Source organism: Coprinopsis cinerea (genome assembly GCF_000182895.1).
Source record: "Coprinopsis cinerea okayama7#130 chromosome 4 map unlocalized cont3.4, whole genome shotgun sequence".
NCBI lineage: Eukaryota > Fungi > Basidiomycota > Agaricomycetes > Agaricales > Psathyrellaceae > Coprinopsis > Coprinopsis cinerea.
In genome coordinates this window covers 938,035-961,914 of record NW_003307541.1, presented here as the reverse complement: position 1 = coordinate 961,914, position 23,880 = coordinate 938,035, and the positions used below count along the sequence as shown (strand labels likewise).

General features: G+C 52.6%; 8 protein-coding genes across 8 annotated transcripts; 3 read left to right on the top strand and 5 right to left on the bottom strand.

Annotated features, from left to right (window-relative positions):
• Positions 1–110: 110 nt before the first annotated feature.
• On the top strand, positions 111–1,211 carry CC1G_11891 (hypothetical protein; the record flags this gene model as incomplete). Its single annotated transcript, XM_001838510.2, has 5 exons — positions 111–509; positions 585–773; positions 830–854; positions 910–1,123; positions 1,184–1,211. 5 exons carry the CDS (start codon positions 111–113, stop codon positions 1,209–1,211), a joined length of 855 nt encoding a protein of 284 aa, XP_001838562.2.
• A 437-nt stretch (positions 1,212–1,648) lies between these two features.
• On the top strand, positions 1,649–2,700 carry CC1G_11890 (glutathione S-transferase). Its single transcript, XM_001838509.2, has 6 exons — positions 1,649–1,866; positions 1,922–1,965; positions 2,016–2,115; positions 2,182–2,296; positions 2,353–2,447; positions 2,526–2,700. The coding sequence occupies exons 1-6, from the start codon at positions 1,733–1,735 to the stop codon at positions 2,596–2,598; spliced, it is 561 nt and encodes a 186-aa protein (XP_001838561.2). The 5' UTR covers positions 1,649–1,732; the 3' UTR covers positions 2,599–2,700.
• Positions 2,701–3,178: 478 nt separating this feature from the next.
• CC1G_11889 (hypothetical protein) lies at positions 3,179–3,944 on the bottom strand (the record flags this gene model as incomplete). The annotated part of the gene is made up of 2 exons (XM_001838508.2): positions 3,179–3,797; positions 3,859–3,944. 2 exons carry the CDS (start codon positions 3,942–3,944, stop codon positions 3,179–3,181), a joined length of 705 nt encoding a protein of 234 aa, XP_001838560.2.
• Positions 3,945–4,165: 221 nt separating this feature from the next.
• CC1G_11888 (hypothetical protein) lies at positions 4,166–5,426 on the bottom strand (the record flags this gene model as incomplete). The annotated part of the gene is made up of 5 exons (XM_001838507.2): positions 4,166–4,285; positions 4,344–4,732; positions 4,789–4,975; positions 5,038–5,125; positions 5,176–5,426. 5 exons carry the CDS (start codon positions 5,424–5,426, stop codon positions 4,166–4,168), a joined length of 1,035 nt encoding a protein of 344 aa, XP_001838559.2.
• An 870-nt stretch (positions 5,427–6,296) lies between these two features.
• CC1G_11887 (hypothetical protein) lies at positions 6,297–7,670 on the bottom strand. Its single transcript, XM_001838506.2, has 5 exons — positions 7,384–7,670; positions 7,224–7,308; positions 6,979–7,168; positions 6,539–6,927; positions 6,297–6,475 (listed from the first exon to the last, which is right to left on the bottom strand). The coding sequence occupies exons 1-5, from the start codon at positions 7,647–7,649 to the stop codon at positions 6,356–6,358; spliced, it is 1,050 nt and encodes a 349-aa protein (XP_001838558.2). The 5' UTR covers positions 7,650–7,670; the 3' UTR covers positions 6,297–6,355.
• An 860-nt stretch (positions 7,671–8,530) lies between these two features.
• CC1G_11886 (hypothetical protein) lies at positions 8,531–11,361 on the bottom strand (the record flags this gene model as incomplete). Its single annotated transcript, XM_001838505.2, has 5 exons — positions 8,531–8,706; positions 8,759–10,879; positions 10,933–11,004; positions 11,085–11,152; positions 11,240–11,361. 5 exons carry the CDS (start codon positions 11,359–11,361, stop codon positions 8,531–8,533), a joined length of 2,559 nt encoding a protein of 852 aa, XP_001838557.2.
• Positions 11,362–12,901: 1,540 nt separating this feature from the next.
• Positions 12,902–14,432, top strand: CC1G_11885 (hypothetical protein; the record flags this gene model as incomplete). The annotated part of the gene is made up of 4 exons (XM_001838504.2): positions 12,902–13,230; positions 13,286–13,691; positions 13,744–13,903; positions 13,966–14,432. The coding sequence occupies 4 exons, from the start codon at positions 12,902–12,904 to the stop codon at positions 14,430–14,432; spliced, it is 1,362 nt and encodes a 453-aa protein (XP_001838556.2).
• A 122-nt stretch (positions 14,433–14,554) lies between these two features.
• CC1G_11884 (hypothetical protein) lies at positions 14,555–16,128 on the bottom strand (the record flags this gene model as incomplete). Its single annotated transcript, XM_001838503.1, has 3 exons — positions 14,555–15,101; positions 15,166–15,428; positions 15,481–16,128. The coding sequence occupies 3 exons, from the start codon at positions 16,126–16,128 to the stop codon at positions 14,555–14,557; spliced, it is 1,458 nt and encodes a 485-aa protein (XP_001838555.1).
• Between the last annotated feature and the right edge of the window lie 7,752 nt (positions 16,129–23,880).

Sequence of the window (23,880 nt, the reverse complement as noted above, 5' to 3'; positions counted from 1 at the left end):
GTATCCTCGTTGGTGCACTGTGGCCAGGAGGAGTGACCTCGACCACGCGCAGTCAAGGTGTCACCCGCGACGAAGCTTGAGAACGGTGGCCACTTCAGGGTTTAGTCGCCATGGACCGAGACCGCCAACGCAACGAACCTGCACCGAGCCAAGTTAAAGACACGCCTCCAGTCCATCCGCCTCCCGATCCAGCCAACACGTCGAACGAGCCGAAAGAAGATGAAAATCCCAAGTCTATCACAACAGCATCCACCACAATCACCCATGTTTCAGCAGGACACCCACCGTCGCCGTCGCAAGATAAGCTTGTGGAATCAAAGTCGTTGGCAACGTTGGAGCATCGAGGCGAAAGGATGTCGATGAGGCATTTAGACCACGCCCTTCCTCCTCTCCCTCGATCATATGAAGAGGCGCCTCTTTCTGTTCTGCGGCGAGGCAGAACCTACGACACGATTAGAGGCGGTCCACCGCCCAGTAACCTCGATTGGATTGTGCCCTTGGACGAGAAAGTGAGTTCCCGTTTCTGTCGCTCTGTGTGAATATGATAAGGACTGACAGGTGCAATGGAATATTGCGATTCACAGAGTGTCATGCGACCGAAGAGTATTGCTGAACGCCTGGCGCCTACGATTGAAAACGCGAAGAGCCATCGACAAAAGTTTTCGAAGAAGGCGAAGCAGACAGGGTTAACGCTTAACGTTGCGATTGCGTTGCAGGTGATTCTGGGGTCGCTGACCACGGGACTGTCGGTTGTGGCCACCACGGGGCGGCAGGTCAGGGTCATTGAAGTTCGACGGTCCGACAGACTGATTGACATCCTTCGTTTTAGACGGCTATACAAACGACCATTCTAGGTTAGTTCTGGCCTTCTTCTCTGTGCTAATGGAGCATTGACAGGACTTCTTACAGGAGGGCTGACAACTATTATTGCTTCTTACTTGGCACGCCAACGAGGCTCCGGCGAGCCTGAATTCTCCATGATGCGGGTGAAAGACCTGGACAAATTCATCCGAGAAACAGAAGCGTACCTGCTCGACCATGGTCATTGCTCCGGGCCTGAATACGATCAGAAGATCGAGTACTACCGGCAAGCATTCGAGGAGATTCTTGGGAACGGAACACAGTTCGTGATTATCGATCGAGATTCGAAGTATGGGTGCTGACTCTGTTTCTGTTGATCCAGGGATTCTAAAACGACACCACCAGCTTAAATCATTCTAATCTATTAATCTACGTATTCGCACATTCCTTTCTTTCTTGGGCAATCTTTTGGAAACTCGTATACCCCTTGTACTAACAGCGAACATGGACGGTCTTTCTTCACCATCATTACTTCCCTGTCCGAGCAGCCCTTGGTTGTATCTGTCCATGAGGGTCTTTGTCATTCGTCCAAGTGGTTTGGCCCAGATGGTTGAAGCGAAACATCAGACTGGGTGTGTTCCATTGCCCTCGTGAACACGCAGAAGCTGATGGCCTCCCGGAAGGTTACTCAGCACCCAGAAGCTTGCGCGCCAGTCAGCAAATCAAGAGATTCACAACGCGAGGGATCCGATGTTATTTCTGGAAAGTTCCTATTGATGACTCAACCAACTTGGCTATATATCGAGTCGTTGGCCATTCGTCCTCATCTACGGGCTCCTGCCATTTACCAATCTCTCGCCTCCGAAAGTCCCCAAGTCTCCCCTCGAATCGACAATGGTCCTCAAGCTTTACGGTAATCCCTTGTCGACTTATGTCAAAATTGTCGCAGTCGTCCTGTATGAGAAGAACGTACCATTTGAGTTCCACGTCGTCGACTACAGCAAGGGCGAGAACAAGACGCCTGAGTACTTGGAGAAGCAACCCTTTGGACAAGTTCCATACTTTGTAAGTTTAACTTTCCTCCCATAGATAACTCGCTGACTCGACGAACGTCATACAGGAAGATGACGGTTTTGGGATCTACGAGAGCCGAGCAATTGCACGGTACATCGCGGAGAAATACGCTGACCGAGGCCCCGCTCTCATCCCAACAGACCTGAAGAAGAAGGCACTTTTCGAACAGGCTGCTTCGATCGAAGTAAACAACTTTAACGCATACGCATCTCCTGCTGTTTTCGAGAAGCTTTTCAAACCGTGGGTGCTCCACCCTTATTTTAATAGTTAATACCATGAACATCGTCTGACTCCTCGATTCTCCAGTTACCTCAACCTCACGCCTGACCCTGCGGTGTACGAAAAACTGTTTAGCCAGTTGGAAGCCAAGCTCGACGTGTACGAGAAGATTCTGTCGAAGCAGCGATATCTTGCTGGAGATGTGCGTTCTACCCTGTCGCCACTGGCCGGAGGGACTGACGTGACCCACGTTGACAGGAACTGACACTCGCGGATCTCTTCCATCTTCCATATGGTGTCTTGCTTCCCCAGGCCGGCTGCAACTGGACAGAGAATAGGCCGAATGTCGCCAGGTAATGTCATTCCTTAAAGTAGCCCTTGGGTTTGGAGTGTTCTTGATGCTGACTCCCAACTCGCATAACTCTATCTAGATGGTTCAAGGAACTTACCGAGCGTGAGTCCTGGAAGGCCGTCAAGGATGGGGTCAAGCCAATTGCTGCTTGATGGGTTAGAACATTGTTTAGCCCAGCCCGATGATGTAGATGACACTGCCCTATACGAAGATTCTGAATCTCACTGCCCACAAATACACTGGTTTGTTGTGAAGCACCAAGGTGTCTCATTGATCGTCAGAGAACGCTTGAAGCTGGCTGGTTCCATGGACCACTTTCTGAAGAACCTCCCTCGGACATGTGACTTAGTTGACAATTCATACATTGCTCACAAACTGGAAAGGCAGAGAGTCGCCCGTATCTGGGAACGGACGCGGGGTTACAGTGACGCGGGGCTGCAGTGAATGGCTGACACAGTCTTGTTTGGAAATAGACTTCCTCAAAACGGATATATACCGTGGACTTTGTCTCTCCAGGCGCTTGGACCATGTATTCCATGTATTTGAGAGGTAGACAATCCTGGACTAGGGAAGGAAGATGACCTTTGCGCATTTCAAATCCCAGATACATTCAAACTACTTTCATCATGCGATGTACATTGAAGTATCGAATAAGTTGTATGGCTTGACCTACAGAGCTGACTATTAGAAATGAAAAGAGCAACCCCTCGCCTTGGTACTCACCCGGTCAGCCTACCATGAACTCCCGTACTTCCGTGTGGCAAATTCGCCTGAGACAACAAAATACCATCCGAAGGGTGTGCTCACGTTAAGTATTTCCCGAGCTTTCAGTGCAAGTTCCTCGTTCTCCGTCTTCTCAAGGTCTTCCATCGTTGCGTTCGATCCTAACACAAGAGCAAACAGTTTGATCTCTGGCGTAGAGGTTCCGTCACCACTGGGAATTCGAATGTACGCCACCCGACTGATTTGAGGTGGAAAGTATTCGCGGAATACGAGAGCAAACGTATGGTGGTCGACGGGAGGGGGACACTTGGATCGATATCGCTCCTGGCAGTGGCGCTTGAGAAAGTCCCGGATATCTTGGCGGCGTAGAGGAAGGGCGAAAACCTTCCATGCGACTTGGGGTCCCTTGTCCAGGCTTTCGTTAAACAAACCTGGTGTTTGGGAACGCTGGGCTGCAAGAGAAGGGAACATGCGACTTTCCATCGGATCGTCCTCCAAATCCCGCACGTTGGCACCAGTGTCCGGGTCTATGTCCGAGAAGTTTGAGTCGAAATCCCACTCTGGCATACTTGACTGATCTGAGCCATCTGAGGTCAGGTACGAGTCCATACTATCGCTATCATCATCCCTAATAACCAGTTCAACTTCCAAATTGCCTAAGTTCTGCAGGGTAAAATGTAAAATCGTACTTCGCATCCAGAATGTCGCGCAAACTGGTATCTGTAATGCTGGCTTTTGCCATATACTTTCGGATGTATGACTGCCTGGGGCTCATATTCCGAAGTGTTCTCAAGAGGTTATAAGGCTTGGAAAGAAGGGGAGTAATTTGACAAGGGATTGGGTTTCTCGCTCAGATATCTAGTCTTTCAGGGCCGATCGCCGCTCAGCGCTCATCGATCATCCACGAGGCTGCCACGAGTTCGAGTCAGTGGCACTACTTAGTTTATTGTATACCGACCCAATGCATGTCCAGCAGGTATATCATGGTGCAATGCACTAAGGAGTCTCTTGAGGAAGCGCGACGAGTTTGATACCGGAAACTTTATTATGCTTCAAACGTTGCAGGCCATCGTTGACACCGCCCAGTCCGTTAGGGAGGGTCTCTACTCGGTTTGGCTATATCAATTGCAGGGAGGTTAGTAGCAGACAATCAGGCAGTCAGGTGAAGTTTCACCTTGAGGATGCCTTCTCGAAGAAACTCCGCTAGTTTGGAATAGAAGTCGCGCAAGAGCTTCACATTGTGTGGCAGCTGCTTGACACCCAAGACGCCGATGATTGTCTTGCTGTCGGATGCTTCGATCGATGGCCTCAGGGTGATGAGAAGCTGGCCTCCAGGGACGAGCAAGTCGTGGCCAGCCCTCTGAGTCTCGGCAGAAGAGATGGCGTCGTATACCGTCTCAATGGGGCTCTGCGTTATCTCCTTGATGGCAGACTGTAATGCTTCAAACGAGAGCGATCGGTCAAGAACGTGCGTTGCTCCCAGAGTCTTCAAGAATTCGGTGTGCTTGGTCGAGGCTGTTGTGATAATGGGATTGAAGCCAGAGAGGCTGGCAAGCTGAAGAACTATATAAGCAGCGTCAGCCCTCTGTGGATGGAAGATGGACTCAAATGAAGCCTACCATATTGTCCAACGGAACTCGCGCCTCCCAGGACCACGAGAGGGACTCCGACGTACTTGGCTCGCCCAGAGGTTAGAGGTGGCTCAAAGCCCCGTCCATGTGGGTTAACATTATAAAGTCCCACATATGCACAGGTCAAGGCCACAGGGAGCGTACCCGCTTCCGCGACAGTGATGTTGCTTGGGATCTATGCCCGTCAATTCAGTATCAAGTTCCGATACAGCCAATCTGCTATAAGGGAGCTCCTACCTTTGCAAGGGTGTGTACATCTGCTCTGCAGTACTGCTGAAAGCCCGCCTCGCTGCCGTCCTCTTTTCTGATGGTACCTTGGAGGACGCTATTTTGCAGTTAGCGCTGAATGGAGCGATTGACTATTAAGCAACGCACACTTTGTCGCCTTTAGAAACAGTTGTGACACCTTCTCCAAGTTCGACGACTTCTCCAGCAATATCAGTTCCTAGAACAACGGGATACTTCTCCACCCAGAGACCAGTATCTTGAATTTTCCAGTCGACTGGGTTTAACCCGGAAGCTTCGATCTTGACGATGACTTCCTCGCGTTCCGGCTTTGGAATTGGCAAAGTTGTGAGCACGAAGTCTCCAAATTGTCGATCGAGTATTAGCGCCTTTTGAGACATTTCTAGGGGAGGTAAGGCAATGGGAAGGGAAATATGTGCTCGATTGTGTCTGGAAAGACGGCTGCGAAGCACTCATCCCAGGGTATAAATATCGCGGGCAATGATCGCGCAAACAGTGAGCGAAATGCGCGCTGCACTCCCATCTCTGTAATGAGTAAGCACCGGAGCTACATTCGCGTTAATGCATAATAGAGAATTGCAGGAAGGATGTCGATGAGTCGCCATCTGATGTCCTCATTGAATGTTGAACACCATCGCCATCGTCGACTTTTGGCACGTTCTTACAAATCCGATTACTGTACACTGGGATTACTCATCGTTGTTCGCCTCGCCCTTTGTTTCCCCCCTTCGAAGCAGGAACGGGGCTTATGTTTTACGGCAATCTCTCCGTGTCCTCGCGACGCCATGCGAGCCTCCCAACTGGCATGCCCAAGCCGCAAGTATGCCAAGATGACGCTCCGCCAAGCATTGCCAGTTTAGGCAACTGGACCTCTCGAAATGGAAAGCAGGGCAACGAACTCCGGGAGCACCGGCCCAGCTGTGGGTTGAGACCCACTGCACGAGCCTCACCATTGTCAAAAACGCCACCAGTTGGAATCTTATAGGGATTCTCAGAGTCGAATCACTGTTGAAGGCGCTCTAGCGGTTGCCTGCGCCTTGTGTGCACCGGGCTTAGCAACAGCGGATTCCAAATGGGACACCCACCAGTCACGTCGTCGAACGTCGGCGCGACTGAAGGGACGCAAATCTTGGAAGGCTCATCAAAGAAGGCGGAGAACGAGCTGTTGAACGCGGATGTGCGGCTGTCATAGCTCGAGCATCGAAGCCCTTCTGAATTCGAAGTCTCAGGTTCCAGTCACACCACAAGGCGAGAGTTGTATGTCGTGTTCAAGTTCGTCGAGTACAGTGTGGTTCTAGGTCTACCAAGCTCAGACAGTCTCTTTGGGAAGGGCAACAAGCTTTACTCCAGACACCTTGTCCTCTTCCATTCTCTTCAATCCACCAACAATCCCGTTCAAACCGTTTGGAAGGAGTTCGACCCGATTAGGCTGCAAGGAGGGACATCAAGATAAGCTCATGAAAAAGCGCCAGTTCGATGCATATCCACTCACCTTCACAATTCCTTCGCGCAACAAATTCTCCAAGTTGGCGTAAAGATCGCGTATAATTTGGACATTCTGAGGTAACGTCTTCAGAGCCAAAGCGTGAACCAGCTTCTGATCTCCCTTGACCTCTACCTCTGGTTTAAGGGTGACCACGAGTCCACCACTGGGTCCAAGGAGTGCTGCCCCTGTATTCTGGGTCTCCTCGCTTGAAACAGCGTCATAGACGACTTTGAGAGGGGACGCAGAGATGCCTTTGATCCTGGTCTGCAAATCCTCCAGGGGTAGGGAACGGTCGAGGACGTCGGTTGGCCCGAGGGACTTCAAATAACCGCTATGCTTGAGCGAAGCAGTCGTGATTATTGGGCTGAATCCTGAAGCTTTGGCAAGCTGGATGGCTAACAAGAGGTGTCAGCCCTATATGACCATCATCCAGGGCGAGGTCTTACCGTATTGACCGACAGAACTGGAGCCTCCCATGATGAAGATTGGCGTATCTTTGTACTTCCCTCGAGCACCAAGAGTCAAGGGGGGTTCGAATCCAAGGCCATGTGGAGGGATATTGTACAGCCCAACATACGCACACAAGAAAGCAATCGGAATGGTTGCTGCTTCGATGGTGGCGATACTGGGAGGAAGCTAACATTGTTTCCTCAGCCACACAGTGCACGTTCAAAGAGACTTTACGACATACCTTCCCAGTGGTGTGCACATCCGCACGACTATATTGCTGGAAACCAGCACTTTCATCCCCATTTCTCCACGTCCCATGGAACACACTTTGCACCGTGCACGTTGATACCGTCAGTGGCTGATAAATCATTGCGCCATCGTTCAACGGGTCGACGACTCACACTTTATCTCCTTTGGAGAACTTGGTGACGTTCTCTCCTAGTTCAACCACTTCGCCCGCAATGTCGCCTCCCATGAGGGCTGGATAACCGTCGACGAAGAAGCCGTGTCTCTGAATTTTCCAGTCGACTGGGTTGAGGCCGGCAGCTTCAACCTTGACCAGGACCTCGTCCTTCAGAGGCTTGGGGATGGGCCTGGTCATGAGGACAAGGTCCCCGCCAGGCTTGTCGAGGACGAGAGCCTTGTGGGTATCAGAGGTCATATTCATGAGCACCGGGAGGCAAGAGCTATTGAGAAAGAGGCGATATGGATTGCAAAGCAGGCTTCACAGGGCTTATATAGCACCAAAGCGCACGCTTGAAACGCCGGGACGCCCGTTTAAAACGCTTAGAAATGCTTCGTACTCCTCTAGACATCTGGAGGGGAGTAGTCAGCAGCAGAACTGAGAATACATGACGTCTCGGAGTACCATACCTTGCGAAGACACTCATGAATGGCTATATATAGACCGGCGGTGCTATATGAAAGCAACAGAATTTGTAAGAACCACACAAAAATCCCATTACAGCGTGTAGAGTACCTTAAAGGGGCTAAACAAGGACATAAATCGAGAGTGGGTCCCCATGAAACTGTAGGAAGGAGAAACAAGCAACGATACAGAGGGAAGTGGGTGTGTGGGGACATGATTAAACCTGGTACAGTAATGAGATTAAAACGGGCATGACGCGAAGGAAGAAGTGAAGGAATGGTAACGGTTATCGACGATAGTTGTAACCAAAATGGGGGTCAATCGTGCACGAAGAGGTAGGTAGCGAGGTTTTAAGGAGTGCAAGTATTAAGGCCAATGAATGCAAATGTCCATATCCATAAGATGGCCCAATCCGTGAATCAAAACATAAGTCGTAAAGGTATGAGCCATGAACGAAAACAACAGTGATGCAGGGGTATCATAAATGAGTACAAATGTCGAAGTGATGGTTGCAATGAGTTGAGTGAGGTGTGTGTGAGAGAGAGATTGATGAAATCATGAAATGGGAGAATAAAAGGGAAATGCAAGATATAGTAGTAGTCGAACGAAGACGTGAGTCAAGGGGAAAATGGATATCAATGAACGTTTGTTGGTCAAGATAGACGCAAGTTTGGGGTGGGTCAATCGTCCACAGCTTGTGACAGTAGGTTGAGGTATTCCTGGTCTACTGGTAGTTCCTTGCATGTCGAGTGCATGCTCTTCCTGTTTAAGTGTCTCCTTAAATCCGAGCGGCTCGCTGATCCATAGCCACAGCCACAACGATAAGGTTTCTCTCCTGTATGCTTCCACTGGTGAACTAAGCAGGGCGTCAGCAACATGTACAGGGCGGTGGTGTAAAAGGCACATACTCTGCCGGTTTTGATTGGTGGTAAACATCTTGTTACAGTCCTCGAACCGACACTTATACTTCTTCTCGCCTTTCCGTCTTCTTTCGCTGGCCATGTCGATATTCTTGGAGCCAACCGCACGGTAGTGAGTCTTGTTGTTGGCCATCAAGCCGACGCCAGATACCACAGCCCCGCCAATCGACGCCATTGCTGCCGCGTCAGTGCTGTTAGATGGCGCAGATGAGGCGGCCGAAGGCGGTCCATAGTCACGTCGGGGAGGGTCGATGATGCGAGCGGGAGCGGTGTATGATGACGATGCTTCACGGGCGCTCCGAACTGAACCCACGTCAGATCGATAGTCTTCATCCTCTTCATATACCGAGCCATCGTCAGTCTCTTGGTACGACTCTCGCCTACGGTGGGGGCCAGCGTAGCCCGTGAGAGCAGAGACAGGGGGTAGGTAGGTATCCGAGTTGTATCTCAGAGCACTGATGACGGGGCTAGGGAGGGTGCGGCCGTCAAAGCTTCTGGCCTCTTCTCTCCGAGTAAGCCTCTCCCGTGGGTGACGCTCTGGGACCAGGAGTGACGTCCTCCTCGGCAAACCTCTGCGGCCGAGTGGCTCAGAAGGAAGAATCGAGGACGAAGAAGCCTGGAGGGAGTGACGACGGATATGATTACCCTCACGGAAGGGCGGTGCTTCTGGTGAGGCGGATGGGAATGGTACTCTACCATCCCTAGAAGACTCTCTTGACGGCGAGTGTGTCGAGGTATACGTTTCCGATGAAGGAGAGAAGCTTCCATGAGCGGCAAGGCTCGATGTCGGATAAGTGAGGTTCCCAGTGATGCTGCTTGGGTAAGGATAAGACAGACGACGTATCTGTGGCCTCTTGCCGCCCCTATCGTCGACGTCACTGCCCACTTCGCTATAAAAGGAGTCCCTGCGTGGGCGGATCTCTTCCTGGAGACTGGCACGCTTGCGAGCGTTGACCGATAGCCAGCCCCCCGGGGGCCCGTCCGATGTCGACGAGTGCGGAGGTGGAGGCGGTGGGACCGACGACCTCGAAGACGCCACCGACGAAGAAGATATTGAGCCTCTTCGCCTTCGTGACTGATTGACTTCAGCCTTCTCATGAGACTCGTCCATGGAGCCTTCGGAGTCGCTAGATGAGTTATCCTGGAGGGCTGTTCGCATGGAAGAGAGGGGAACACTCGATGGTCCAGGTCCTTCTCGGGGCCCGGCATCCGTGGAACTCTGGGTTGCTGTGTGCGCGTCACCCTCGAACTGGGCGTTTCTGAGTGGAAACTGGTTGTTGGTTGCTGGGTTATACGAAGGCAGGTTAGACGAACTGAGGAAATGTGGGACGTGTTGTCGGAATACATCGCTTGACGAACGAGTGTGACCATGACGAGGACGAGGGAAGTCCACGGTATCCGGAATCGGACTGCTTGACCGTGAGCGGTGCCTGATATGGGGGATTGTTCGTTTCACTAGAGACGGGGAGTCGGGCCTTGGGGAGCCACCGTGGTGACGACGGGGTACCATGATTGGGGAAGATTGTGGGTGAGGTGGTCCTGTGGTGAGCGCCGATACGGGAAGGCGAGAGGTGGAGGGCTTATCGTGATCGCGACCTAGGGTTGCAGTGGACGGCGCTGGCCCACGCGGCAGCAACAACGAATGGGACGATGGGGAACCGTAAGGGCTGTATGACCTGCCATGGCCAGCATGCATCTTGCTGGTAGTGCGGCGAGTCTTGGGTCGTTGAGAATGGGATTCTGTGCGGGAGGGGAGGTTCTTGTGCTTCCGACGGCGCTTCTTCCTTTGCGAGGTATCTGGAATCGGTTCGGAGACTGTGCCTAATGGAGGGGTGGTTGGATCTAAGAGTCCTGTGGGATCACTGCTGGCTGTGAGGCCACAGCGCGCGGATAAGTCAAGGTTGAAGATATTATCCGTAGACCCGACGCTCGATGGCTCGTTGAAGCGTGGTCCAGTCAGGAAATTGAAGGTGTTCTCAAGCAAGGCGGGATACTCCCTTTCAGTTCGATCGATGGTCTCCTGAAGCTCTGCTAAAACCGATGGGCCAGGGTCTGAGTAGGGTAGGCCAGGTTCAGAATGCCCAAAATCATGACCAAGGTGGAAGATCCCTGTACACACCGTGAATCGAACTCCCAATCTTTCGCTAGGGCCAGCGACTTACCTGAATCCGGAGTCGCACTGGCCGAAGTTAGAGGACTGCAAGGTGGTGACGACGTTCCAAGACCGAGAGAACCTGCAACGATCGTAATCAGCAAACTCGGCGCCTACTCCAAACATACCCCAATCGAGTCAATTCCAGTTTGGAATGCTTACCGGCGTCTGGGAAATTAAGAAGATGTGAAAGGCCAGCACCGTCGTGGTCTTCGTCGTCGCTGACCGCGCTAGGAATCAAGGAGCGAATTTAACACATAGAACACGAGGTTGAGAACATCGTTGGGAACGGACAAAGTGGGACAGCTTGCACACACCAGGTGGCATCAGCCATTGACGCGACGCCGGCCATAGCCGGCAGCTTGAGTACATCCTCCGCCGGCTCTTCCTCGGACTGGATTTCGATGGTAGGTACCTCGTCGTCCGTGTCGAAGTCCATGATGAATATATCTTCAGGATGCATAGTTAAGGAGGGCTTGCAGCTGGGAGGAGAGGAATTGGTGGGGCAATGCAAGAGGCATCGGCATCGCCCTTTATACCTGTTCTTTAAGCGCCCGTCGGCGGGGGTGTGCCGAACTTTGATGGGCCAGTTTGTCCTTATCCGCCAGAGTCCCGAGTCAGGTTCGCTGAAGAGAATCCCAGCCTCGAGGAAGAACTTTTTGTCAAATTTCCTTGGCGAGATATGACGATTTTCTGGTTTTCCCGTAGGAACCTGCAGACAGAGCGTGTGCAGGTCCAAACTCCATTCAGGCGCCTCTTCCAAACGCATATCGTTGCTTGATGGCTACAAAGTTGGAACTTGATAACCCTTTTGATTTTATCCCTCGGTGACATGGAATGACTTTACTCATGCCTTTCATGTTTCGCTCTTGGTGTTTGGAAGTTATGATTGTCTCGACATACAGTAACGAGTGCCTAGTGGAATCCCAGATTCCTGCCCAAGTTCTATCAGCTACTGGTTCGGCGACATCGACGGGGTTTCAAACGGCACTGCCACCTGAGAAGGTTAAAGGTCGAAGTTTAGAACAATTGCCAGAAGCATCCGTCCTAAAACGTGAAGAACACGTTGCATTTCACAGCGCTGTCCACACAGGGACGGGACCTCTTAAACGAGGGAATGTGTTGATGGGGGGGAGATAGGTACCTCTTCATGCCCAGTACCCCAGTAGTAGACATCGCCTCGTGAGCTGTGGTATACAACGATAGGACGGGATCCGGTAATGATGCACGTCTCTATGAACTAAACATTCCCAAACGCAAATCCTCCGATCTCTGGGGTTAAGATAGACCCTGTTTCATCCCGGTGAGGGAAATAGACGCTATACATTTCCACTGATCTAGGAAAGTAACTCTAATCACAGTGATCTAGGGTCGGCGAGCACGGAATGTCGTCAAAAGCTTGTGTTATGATTCTGTGACAATCGAAACTAACAATCGAGCTTTCTTGTTTTATCGATAACCATCATAAGTACGTCTCACAGTGCCTCTTTCCCTTCTGACCGAGGGCGAGACGTTACGCGTTACGTGACGTTCTATTAGACTAATTAAGGGACCCTCAGCCTCCGCCAAGAAGTGCGATTTGGTTCCGTGAACATTGGAGGCCACAATTGCATGCGTGTCTAACGGAAGTAACAAACTAGATTCCTGGTTGGATCTGTTCCCAAAGTACTTCACAGTAACGAAAACAAACCCCCTCGGAAATCTGTGTTGTTTCCGACCTATATCGATTGGGAGACCCACGCTCTCCATAGGGCTCCTCAATTCTAAAAGTTCAACTCGAGTTCAGTTCGCAACGAGTTCAATTGATGGCGTCCCACATGTTCCTGAGCGCGGCAACTGATGCCACTGCCTGCCCCATCACCGTAGCACGGAGGCGTGAGATTTGACTGACGGCCAACGGTGATGCGCGATGCCCCCGATAACGAACTGATAACGACTCGATAACGCTTTGAGCTATCGTTCCAAACGTCGCAGCAAAGATGGCCTCCTCTCTACCTCTAGAACTCGTACTGATCACGCACGGCCAGCTCGAAACCATCCGCCTTCTCAACCAACTCTCTCAGCAAGACTTCGAGGCGCTCGATGGCGTGGAATGGGATGGTATAGATGATGATGAGCTCGACGAAGCTCTCCTTCTTTCGGGCCTCTCCTTACACGATCTATTAAAGCAATACAACACCACGTTTTTAATTCAGAAACTCGTGTCGACTGGCCATAAGGAGAGAGGCCCGTATAACATAGATTTTCCGAAAAGCTTTGCCTATTTTGAAGCAGCGCTGGGATGGCCTCCAGATCTTTTCCGACATGAGTTCAGGCAAGTAACTCGATCCTTCACATTCCCTGGCTCTGACTAGTGTCTTCAGGATAAGCAGGACGACCTTTGACAAGCTTGTAGAGGTTCTCGAGCGCAATCCCATATTCCAAAGCCGAGGAAGAAAGCCTCAACGAGCCGTCCGCTACCAGCTTGCGACATTTTTATTGCGTTACGCTTCTCGAGGATCCGACACGCTTTCGGTGGCCAAAAGGATGGGGATTGGTGTTGGCACCGTCTGGCTGTACTGTCGACGAGTAACACGTGCCCTCCGAGAGCTGGGGCTTGAGGTGATAACCTGGGGAGATGAGGACAGGCACCGCGAGACGGCAGATCATGTTTGCGAGCGTACAGGCTTTCCAGATTGCATTGGGATGATTGACTGCACATTGATACGCCTGACTGACGTCCCATCGATGTGGGGAGAGGTTTACTATTGTCGCAAGAAGTATCCAGCGGTAGGTTTCGGTCTGTGGTTCTGATTCATCACTAGCGCTAATCGGCGCGCAGGTTAATGTCCAGGGCGTCTGCGACCACAAGCTTCGTTTCATATCATTTGAAATGGGGTGGCCGGGGTCAACGCCAGACGTTACGGTCCTTAAAAACTCGGACCTGTGGCGAAATCGCACCAAGTACTTCACTGGTGATCAATATCTTTTCGCCGATCGTGGTATGCGCGTGCAATGATTTACATCTACTATAGTCCTGTCCTTCTCACATTGCACTGAGCAGGTTACCAGTCATCGCCTTACCTCCTCAGACCGTTTACTGAGCCAGAGGTTGACGCATTTGCAGGTCCAGAGCGCCGTCGTCGACTGGACTTCAACCGAACGTTATCGGGCACACGAATTTACATTGAACACGCCTTTGGCTTACTCAAAGGCCGGTTTCACTCTCTAAAAGACCTTGGTCGACACCGTAATGTCAACGAGATATACCAGGTCATTCACGCACTCATGGTATTACACAACCTATGCATTGACTGGGAAGACTCACCTCACGATTTTATCGATCCGGACGTCCTCGAAGAGATGACGGAAGACGAAGGAGAACCAGTTGAAGTTATTACATTCGGGGAAGTACACTACGGAGATGGGCATATTGCACCTTACGAGACAGATGAGTGGCATAAGGAGGAGGGAAGAATGAAGAGGGACGAGATGTTGAATCGTCGGTTCCCTCTGAGTGCATATGTATAGAGTCAGTTGATCATGGATCATTGATTATCGAAATTGTAGGGTAGAGAAATAAGTGAAAAGCTTGGATGGTTCAGAAGAAAGAAGTGAGGGGATTTGGAAGACAAGTGCCACGACGGAATATTCTAGACGTTAATGACACCTGACACGGAATTAAGAAGTAATTTGTGAAGACCTTCCTGAGCAATCGCGCGGGTAGCTTCAGGCATCTCGGGATCTTTGATGATAGCCCGTAAGAGGCTCATCCGCTTCTCTTCTTCTTCCAAGGCAGCTTTGCGTTTGTAGATTTCGAGTCGCTCTTTGCTGTCTTCCAACGCCGACTCCGTTAGGGCTGCAGTGCGGCTGAGGTATTCGGCAACGTTAGGATCAATGGTTGACTTGCCCGCCTTCTTACTGCTATGGGGAGTTTCCGGAACGCCTGGCTTGTATTGCTTCGCCCGTTGGGTCTGAGACTGGTTGGACGAAGCTGACGAGCTCCGAGATAGCGGGGCTGGGGTGCGAGGTCCTTTAGCATCTGGCACGGTCTTGGGAGTGTTACCGTCGTCGCTTGAAAGTGTATCGTCGTCGTCGTCGTCTTGGACACTGTCATCGTCCAGCTCATACCCTTCCAAGTCGGAGAGAGTGCCGGAATGATAAACACCAGTCCGCTTAGTGTTGGGATTGGTACCAAACCTAGAAAGAACAATTCCGAATCAGGTTAGACATCACAGGTGGATGTCATTGAAGCAACACATACCGCTGATCGAAAATCTCATAGTAACCCTTAATCTTGAATTCGGTGATAGTAGCTGAGGTAAGGGTGGCAATCCCTTCGACCTTGCCCGACTTTATGGCTTTATTGAGTCGATCTTCAAGCGATACTTTTGTGTCGGGGTCGCCGTTACCATTGCCAGTCCATTCCTCGAACCGTTTGATCTGCCGATATATCTTGACCAGCCTCTCAAATCGCGCCTTGACCGAGGCAGGGTTCCGAGTGTCTGGAAAGATGCGTTTCGAAATCTGGATGCAGAATTGGGCTAACAGCGCTGGTACGATTCAGAGACGACAATACCTTTGAGAATGCGCGCTTGGCACCCTTCTTATATGTCTCCCAGTAAAGTGCATCCGGCCCAATGACCGCCCCGAGAAGCTGTTTGGTCTCTGGAGTGGACCAGCGCTTGCCTGATGCGCCGACCGATGCTTTCGACATGTCGAAGTCATCACTGTCGTAATCCGAATCACTACTGTCGCCGTTCTGCTCGCGCTTGACCATCTTCTTCGCCTTCGCTTTCGAGTTTGGCTTCCTCTTCTTCTGCATTGGCGCCGGCGTGGATTGCGGGGAATCGATGACAATGATTTCGTCGATGGCCATGTTTGCGGTGTCAATCGAAATAGGCTGCAGCGCGTTGCGTTTACGTTTGTTCTTCGACGACGTGGCTGCCACCATGGTGCTGCCTGTCTGATGTTCCTGCTCTGGAGCTTTGACGTGATACGTGTCGGTAGATGCGGGCGCTCTATTCTCGTCACCATGGGTAGCCGTAGCCTCAGGTGGGCGCTCAACGTTGTTCACAGCATCATGAGGGCGGTGAACCGGTTGGACCACCTGCTGGACCATGTTGTAGGGTACAGAGGTTGCTGGAATGTACGGAGCTCCCACCACGTCACCTCCATATTGAGAGTGGTGACCAGTGTTGGGCTGAGTGCGCTGGTCATAAGTCATTGGTGGGAGGTTATACTGGGTCTACACAATCATTTTCTAGCACTTAGGTGACGACGTTTACAGCCTGCAAGTAATACTTACAAAAGAGTAACCCGGGTAACAATCTTGACCTGCATCGGGATCTCTCATGACCTCTTCCCATTCTTCCTGTGTCAGAGACTGAGGAAAGGATTCATTAAAGCCTTGCTGCTCAAAGGCGGGTACTGATCTACAGTGGGCACCCCGGAAGTCGTGTACGAATTGGCGAAAAAGCACTTGTTAGTATTGTCGTCAACATCCCAGTCACGGAGAGCTGACTTACCCCGGGGCACAATAAGCCTGAGGATCCATTAGGGTATATGTAGGTAAGGTAGGGCTTCAGAATTATTGGTGGGTATATATTCAATAGACAGAGTAGATAACTAGACGGGGAATATACAGCCAGGCGAGAACTTGGGACTTGCGGGGTGAATCAGCCAAGTCGAGGACTCTGGAGGAAAGGCTGGCCGGACACTGGATCTCACCGGCCGTGCTACGGTGATGGGGCAGGCAGTGGCATCAGTTGCCGCGCTCAGGAACATGTGGGACGCCATCAATTGAACTCGTTGCGAACTGAACTCGAGTTGAACTTTTAGAATTGAGGAGCCCTCATTTCAACTGATCGTCCCGATAAATCCACACACACACACCCTTCAATCAAGACGCGACAAACATAGTTTCCGTCATCTGCCCGAGTCACCTCCTCCCTGTGGAGGGTCGGACGCCTCGTGCTCTAGTTCTAGTATACACCATTGTTATTAGGTGCCGCCACGACTTGGCGAAAAGAAACTCCGTTTATAGCCTTTGGTCACACAACATGATAACCTCGTGTATATCCGTCATATGTGGCAATTGCAAAGAAGGCTTTCCTTACAATGGAAGTACTTCATTTCAGGTAGTTTGCCACTGGTTAGAGCTTTCACTCGCCGTTTCAACTTTTGTTTTTCCATTTGGGATACGGAGGCCACAAGCCAGTGTGATCTATTAATTTACTCGATGGTCACGGTGGTATCTGAGATTTCTGACAGGGACGCACAAACCCGGGGATACCATTCCACTTTGAAGAGCACCACCGTTACTTCCACACCATGGCGCACCATCCGCCCACACCAAATATCCACTTCAGGAATATTCCGGGTGCAATTCGCTGAGCCCTGCCTGTCTCCGTCGACTCCAGTGATTGATCCTCTCATCAGGCTGATTGGGATTAGGCAATACGGAGATGGGCGCGCCCGTGCAGCCGCCATACCCGTTGCATATGTGGTAGTTGGCGCCATCATTTATGGGGGCCCTAGGACCCAATGTGTCAGTATCGGTGGAGTCGAATTGGTCAAAGGTTTACAGTAGCGCCCACAAAGTGTATCCGCGTGACAGGCGCCCAGGCCCCAGAAAACGCCTTCGGCGAATCCGAAGACGCTTTTGGTGAGCGAGGACTGGAAGATGCGCAGCACCTGGTGTGTGGGCACCTACTTGTCGAAGTGCTAGTGAAATGACTCAGGTCCAAAATATCTGCGTCCTGTGGACAGATGGCATTAATCCAGAAGATATGTTGTTATTGGAAACATGTATAGACATCTGATGACATGAGACAATGACAGTCAACATGGATCTAGTCTTGTGGTTCGAATCTGGTCTTGTATGAAGATTAGCGCTGTCATAGAACATGTGAGAACGGGATAATAATGTCCCACTATATGTGCCATATCGTTGTTCTAGGGACACAGGATGTGGTGGTGGGAGTGATCATGGTAGCGGGTAATGCCCTTGCCCCCACAGTTGTAGGTAAGTACATACCCACACTGGTCCGTACGGTTCGAGTATCCGTTGGATTTTCAGGGGTTAATCGGTTCTCGTCAGGCCGCTGGGATTCAAACCTCAATTGGTCAGGTCGCGCGTGATTAACACAGCAAGTGCTAGCTATAGTGAACCCATGACCCATGAGCAAATGGAAGCCATGTAGGTATTCATCGCCTCGTCCTCCAGTGAGCTCCCCGTGTGCACTATTCTCAATCGATCCAGAGAGAAGGTGATACAAATCGGCGTAGATTGGATTGAAGACGCCGAAGGGAACAGCCAGGGGGATCCGGAGGCAAACAACCTGATGTAGAGGTGTCCGGTGTGGAGGTGGAGATTACGGGAGAAGCACCCTCGAAGCGCTGACATTGACGTGCCCTCATTCGCGGGAGCGAGGGAGTAGCCGCTGAGGATATCTCCGGGTATCAATTGGCAATTGAGTACTTAGCGTATTCTCGGGAGGGTGGTCCGGGGGGACGGTATTTCAAGACAACAACAGTAACACAACAGCCATTAAGACCTAGTTGGGTACGTCCCATGTCGAGAGGACACTGGCTTTCCCGTAGCTTCGTGTCTACATGATGGAACCGAATCGGAGGGAGGTCAGGGACGCGGTTGCAGTCGATCAATATCTTCTAGAGGTATCTGGATGCGACGGGTTTGGTCATATTCGATGGAACAGACGTCAAGAAGAGACGGCGAACTCGCTCTAAGATAGTTGTAGATGTGTTTCATGGGTCACCGGGCAATGCGGTACTCAGTCGACTTGAGTAAAGGACCGCTCGTTGAATGCTGTCACTGTCACAAAGGTTTCCAATAGACCGATATCAGATAGCAAGGAAGGTGTTAGGATGCCGGCGCAGTGGTCGAAGCAGAGCAGAATCACACTAGGTGTATATGTCAGGTGGCCGACGTCACGGAGGACTTTTGCAGATAAGGAGATGGAAGCAAACGGTGAACAAAACCTGTCAAAGGACTGCGGCCAGAAGTCAATTGTGATTGTGTGCGGCGACTTGTTGAAGAGGTCTCCGGTGAATTGGCGAGAAATCGCTGATACGGAGAATGGTTTAGTCGCCTTTTACTTAGGTTACCGAGTGCACATCATGGGCGCCTAACGAGGTGGCGTCTCTGGAGAAGCCCAGTGTAGAAATTAACCGGAGTTGTTGATCAGTTTTTGGACGAGAGAAGCTCTCTCGAGGCCGTAAAGGGCGTGACTGAACACTGGTTTATGTGGCTTGGTTGACTAGATGAGCAATGTCATGTTCAAGAACTGGTTCACCGGTGGAGAGAAGGGCGATATGGCTCTGATCGCCGTAAGATAGATACTGTATCCATGCCATGTTTCAAGGTAATCAAGCGGACACTCCACAGCTCTTGTCGGTTATTTGGAGACTCTCCAAGATTTCGAGCCCAAGTGCAGTTCCTGGGGCGATACAAACGTTCGTCAGAAACCAGGGAGTGCTATTCTCGAGAGAGGTCATGCTGTAAGATCTATACCGGTAGAAGGCAGTTAGTATAGGGTTCATTGATTGCATGGGCAGAGGGTAAAGGTGGGAATCCAGACGAACTGAGCGCACCTACTCATCCTTTCCCGGCTATTTCTTTTTGCATCTACGCTGAGTTCCTGGAGAGGGTGGTCTTGTCAGAGTCAAGGCTTATTTCCATTAACGGTAGAGTCAGGAAATAAGGCTGTGCTTGGCGTATTTCCCCTCACACTGCATTCGCAACGTATGTCTCTTTATGCAGTTGCGGCTGTCGTGGCATGAGGTCAAGGGACTGAGGGCTAGCTAGCCCCTATCGCTTCTGAGAGGTCCAGAGGTCCATTCCACGATGTTCCCACTACACAGCGTATCAGAGCAGAATCCGCGAGCGCCTGGATTGCATTGGATTGTGGGATTCACGCGGAATCTGGCGAGAATTTAGCCACACGTCAGAATTTGCTCTCAATGCACACCAGAATCCGCACGCTGTTAGGGTCTTGAACATCCACCCACATCTACCCACAACCCACCAGCCTTGACCCACACTCCCCGCACAGTCTCACATGATCTCCCGCATGATCCCGCACATCCCCACACTCGCCATCACCTCTCCGCATCCCACATCCCCATATCTCCGCCACCCTTCCCTCCGCACTCCCGCATGCTCTGCAGTTGATCCGCATGCGGAGTTTACGGGCGCTAGCCACTCCGCTTCGCATTTATGCGGAGCGCCGCCGGTACGACACGGCCCGCAACTGAGGGCCGGTGCGGACCGTGCGGAGAAACCTCGTAACCGCCCTCTAGGCGCCCAGACTCTGCATGTGACCTCTTATACTTCTTTATGACTCCCTTCCTTGCTTTGCTATTGTTCTTTGGAATCGTCTTACTCATCCTCTTCGCATTCCGCGGTATTCCGCATTTCTTATGACTCAGTTTCTTCTCTTGTCCCAGACTTGTCCCAGAGTATATCCAGAGTATCTACAAATATATAAGCTAGCTAGATTTCTGTAGTAGATACTCATCCGGAATCTCGAATCAGACTTATACAGAACTTCCCCTCTGTCCAGTCTTGAGCCTTTCGGCTTGCTAGAGCTTTCCGCATACTCCACACCTCCGCATAGTGTTCCTGATTCCGCTCCGCAAGGCTCTCTTCTCTCTCTCCTCGTCTTCCGCCGCAAGGCGCGTCTCTCTCTCCCTCTCCTCCCCTCTCCTTTCGGGTTGGACCATATACCACCAGCGTGGGCACAACGCAATACGTTGAGGCCAAGGTCCCTTCGACTCCGCAGACTCCGCAGTTCCGTAGAGTCTAACAGTAGATTCCGGATCAGCACGCTGTGGTATGCGCACCAGGAGCACTAACTACTCTATTGTGTTCCAACGTCCGCAAACCCCTCCGGAGTTTTCCTACTCGATTTCTACACACCATCTCCGACATCCGCCTGTCATCGACGACCCCCTCCACAACCCCTTCTCACCCAACTTCCGCCAACCTGACGCCCCGCGGCCCCAGGAGCAGCCAATCTGGGGTCCGCCCGCAACCTTCCTTGGGCCCGCTACATCGGCCTCTGTCTACCGAAACCCGATGGCAACACAGGTCCAGACGCGGACCGCCTCCGCAAACACTCCGCAATTTCCCGGCGGACTCTCCTTGCAGTCAGCGCAGGAACGCGGAGAGGAGGCCACAGTCACCGCCGCCTTACTCCCGTTTTCCGGCGAGGGGAGAACAGTCGATGAACCGTCCGCATCGGCGGACCTATCCTATGTCACGCCCGCACCCCTCCGCACCGCTTCAAACGCGGTTGCGGGAGGCTCCAACGACCCCGCTCCGCCGTACGAACCCCCTGCTGTTCCGCCTGTCGGGGGTGGAGACCCTCCAGGCTCGGATGACGGGCAGCCGCCCGCAGACGCTCCGCAGGGCGGAGGCGGACCACCTCAGGGCCCGGGTCGCCCTCCTCAGCCGAATCGAGGGCCCCCACCCGGCGGTCCACCCGGCGGCCCTGCGGACGATGGAAATGACAGCTCGGATTCATCTGACTCCGATGCGGACGACGAACCGGACGTTCCGCAACTCCTCAGTCGGCTCCTCGCCGGCCTCACGCGGACCAACCGCCGCCTCGCGCGGACCATGGAGGCCGCACTCACAAGGCCGCGCGAGGGCCCCAAGGCACGACCCCCTGAACCCTTCGATGGGGAGGACCCCGACAAACTCGACAACTTCATCACCCAGCTCACCCTCTACTTCGGGAGGTACCAGGACGGTTTCCGCGACGATGCGGACCGCGTCGCAACAGCCCTCACCTACCTCAAGGGCGACGCCTATGCCTACTTTGGCGACAAGATTGCGGCCGCCCGCGCGCGCGGAGACGCTCGAGTCCCGGATTGGTTCCAGAGCTTCCGCGCATGGAAGGACGAACTGATCCGCGTGTTTGGGCCCAAAGACCCCATCAAGGACGCAACCCGCAAGCTGAAGGCGCTCAAGATGACCGGACGCGCCTACCAGTACAACTTGGCCTTCAATCAGCTTGCGGCGAAGATCAACTGGAATGAGGAGCCGCTCCGCGACCAGTACTACAATGGACTCCTCGACCGCATCAAGAACGAGCTCTCCAAGCGGGAGAACCCCGCAACCCTTGCGGACCTCCAGGTTGAGGTGTTCAAGATCGACGAGCGCTACCTGGATCGCCAAGAGGAGATCAAAAAGGAGCAGGCCGCACTCCGCTCCACCAACCGCGGATCCAACCCTGCTCCGCACCCCCGCAACAATCACTCCTCCGGTGGTCCTGGTCCTTCCTCTTCCAGCTCCACTCCGCATCATTCCGCCCCCTCACACTTCCGCAACAACCACTCTCGTCACCCTCATTCCCGCAACAATTCCCGCCGTCCGCAAGAACGGCAACCCTCCGCTCCGCACACTTCCACGTCCGCGCTCTCCGCCTCCTCCGCTAACTCCTCTGGAGGCGGCAACCGCAACAACCGTCAGGGCGGTGGCCAGCAGCGCCCTTGGAACAACAACCTGGACGCTAATGGTCGCCTCCGCCCTGAGGAGCGCGAACGTCGCATGCGGAACAACCTTTGCCTTGTCTGCGCTGCCTCAGGACACCGCGCAGCGGACTGCCCGCGCACCCGCCGTGCCCGCAGGGCCAACGCGTCCGCTCCGCAGGTTTCCGACTCCCCTCAGTCGGGAAATTACTGAGCAGCCCTGTGACCTCGCCTTTCCCTCAGGGCTGCGTCTCCGCCGCAGAAAGGCTTGAGGTCCGACTAAATGCGGCAGCCCTCTCTGATCCCAATGCTTTCTCCATTCTCTTTTCGATTCTCCGCACCCCAACTCATTCCTCCTCTCTGGACTCTGCTGAACTCCGCGCCTTGATTGATTCGGGTTGTACGGACTGTTTTATCGACTCCGCATTTGTATCCAAGCACGATATCGAATTCTATGACATTCCGCCTGTTCCCGCTTAAACTCCTCGATGGAACCGTTTCGCGCTGGTTATCGCAAGCTGCGGACATCACGCTCCGCATCTCCTCAGGCGAGGAATTCCATATCAAGTGCTTCATCACAACCCTGGATGCCCTGTATCCGTTGGTTCTAGGACACAACTGGCTTGCCCGTTACAATCCGTTGATTGATTGGCGCAGAGGCCAGATACTCTCGTTCGAATCATCCGATAACTCCTCCGCATTGAGCTCACTCGCCGCCGCAAACGTCGAGACCTCCGCAACTTCCAGCATCCCTCCGCCTCTCTCCGCACCGGAGCCTAGTGCTCCGCCCACTTCCCCTTCTTGCGCGTTCACCAGCAATCCAGTTCCGATTTTCTTTTGTCAATGCAGCCGCTTTCCGCCGCGCATCCGCGATGCGTGGCTCACACTCCTTTTCCCTTTCCTTTTCCCAGAGCGACAATGTGGTGCGGGCATGCGCCGCAGCAATCGATGCGGAACCCGTCGACCTCTCCTCTGTTCCAGAGGAATACCACGAGTTTGCCGACGTGTTCAGCAATGCCAAGGCCTACACCTTGCCTCCGCATCGATCCTACGACCCTCAAGATCGAGCTTGACGCTGCCGCTCCGCTTCCACCCAGTCGTCTCTACTCCCTGTCTCCCTGCGGAGACCTCCGCACTCCGCGAGTTCCTCGAAGAGAACTTGCGGGCTGGTTTCATCCGCTCCTCCAACTCTCCCCTAGGCGCTCCCATCCTTTTTGTCAAGAAGAAGGATGGATCGCTCCGCCTTTGCGTCGATTATCGCGGACTCAACCGCATCTCCAAGAAAGATCGTTATCCGCTTCCGCTGATCTCCGATCTCCTCGACGCACCCGGCCGCGCGAAGGTCTACACCAAGATTGACCCTGAAGCATGCCTATCACTTAGTCCGCATTGCGGACGGGGACGAGTGGAAGACCGCATTCCGCACACGTTATGGGTCGTATGAATGGCTGGTGATGCCTTTTGGGCTGACCAATGCGCC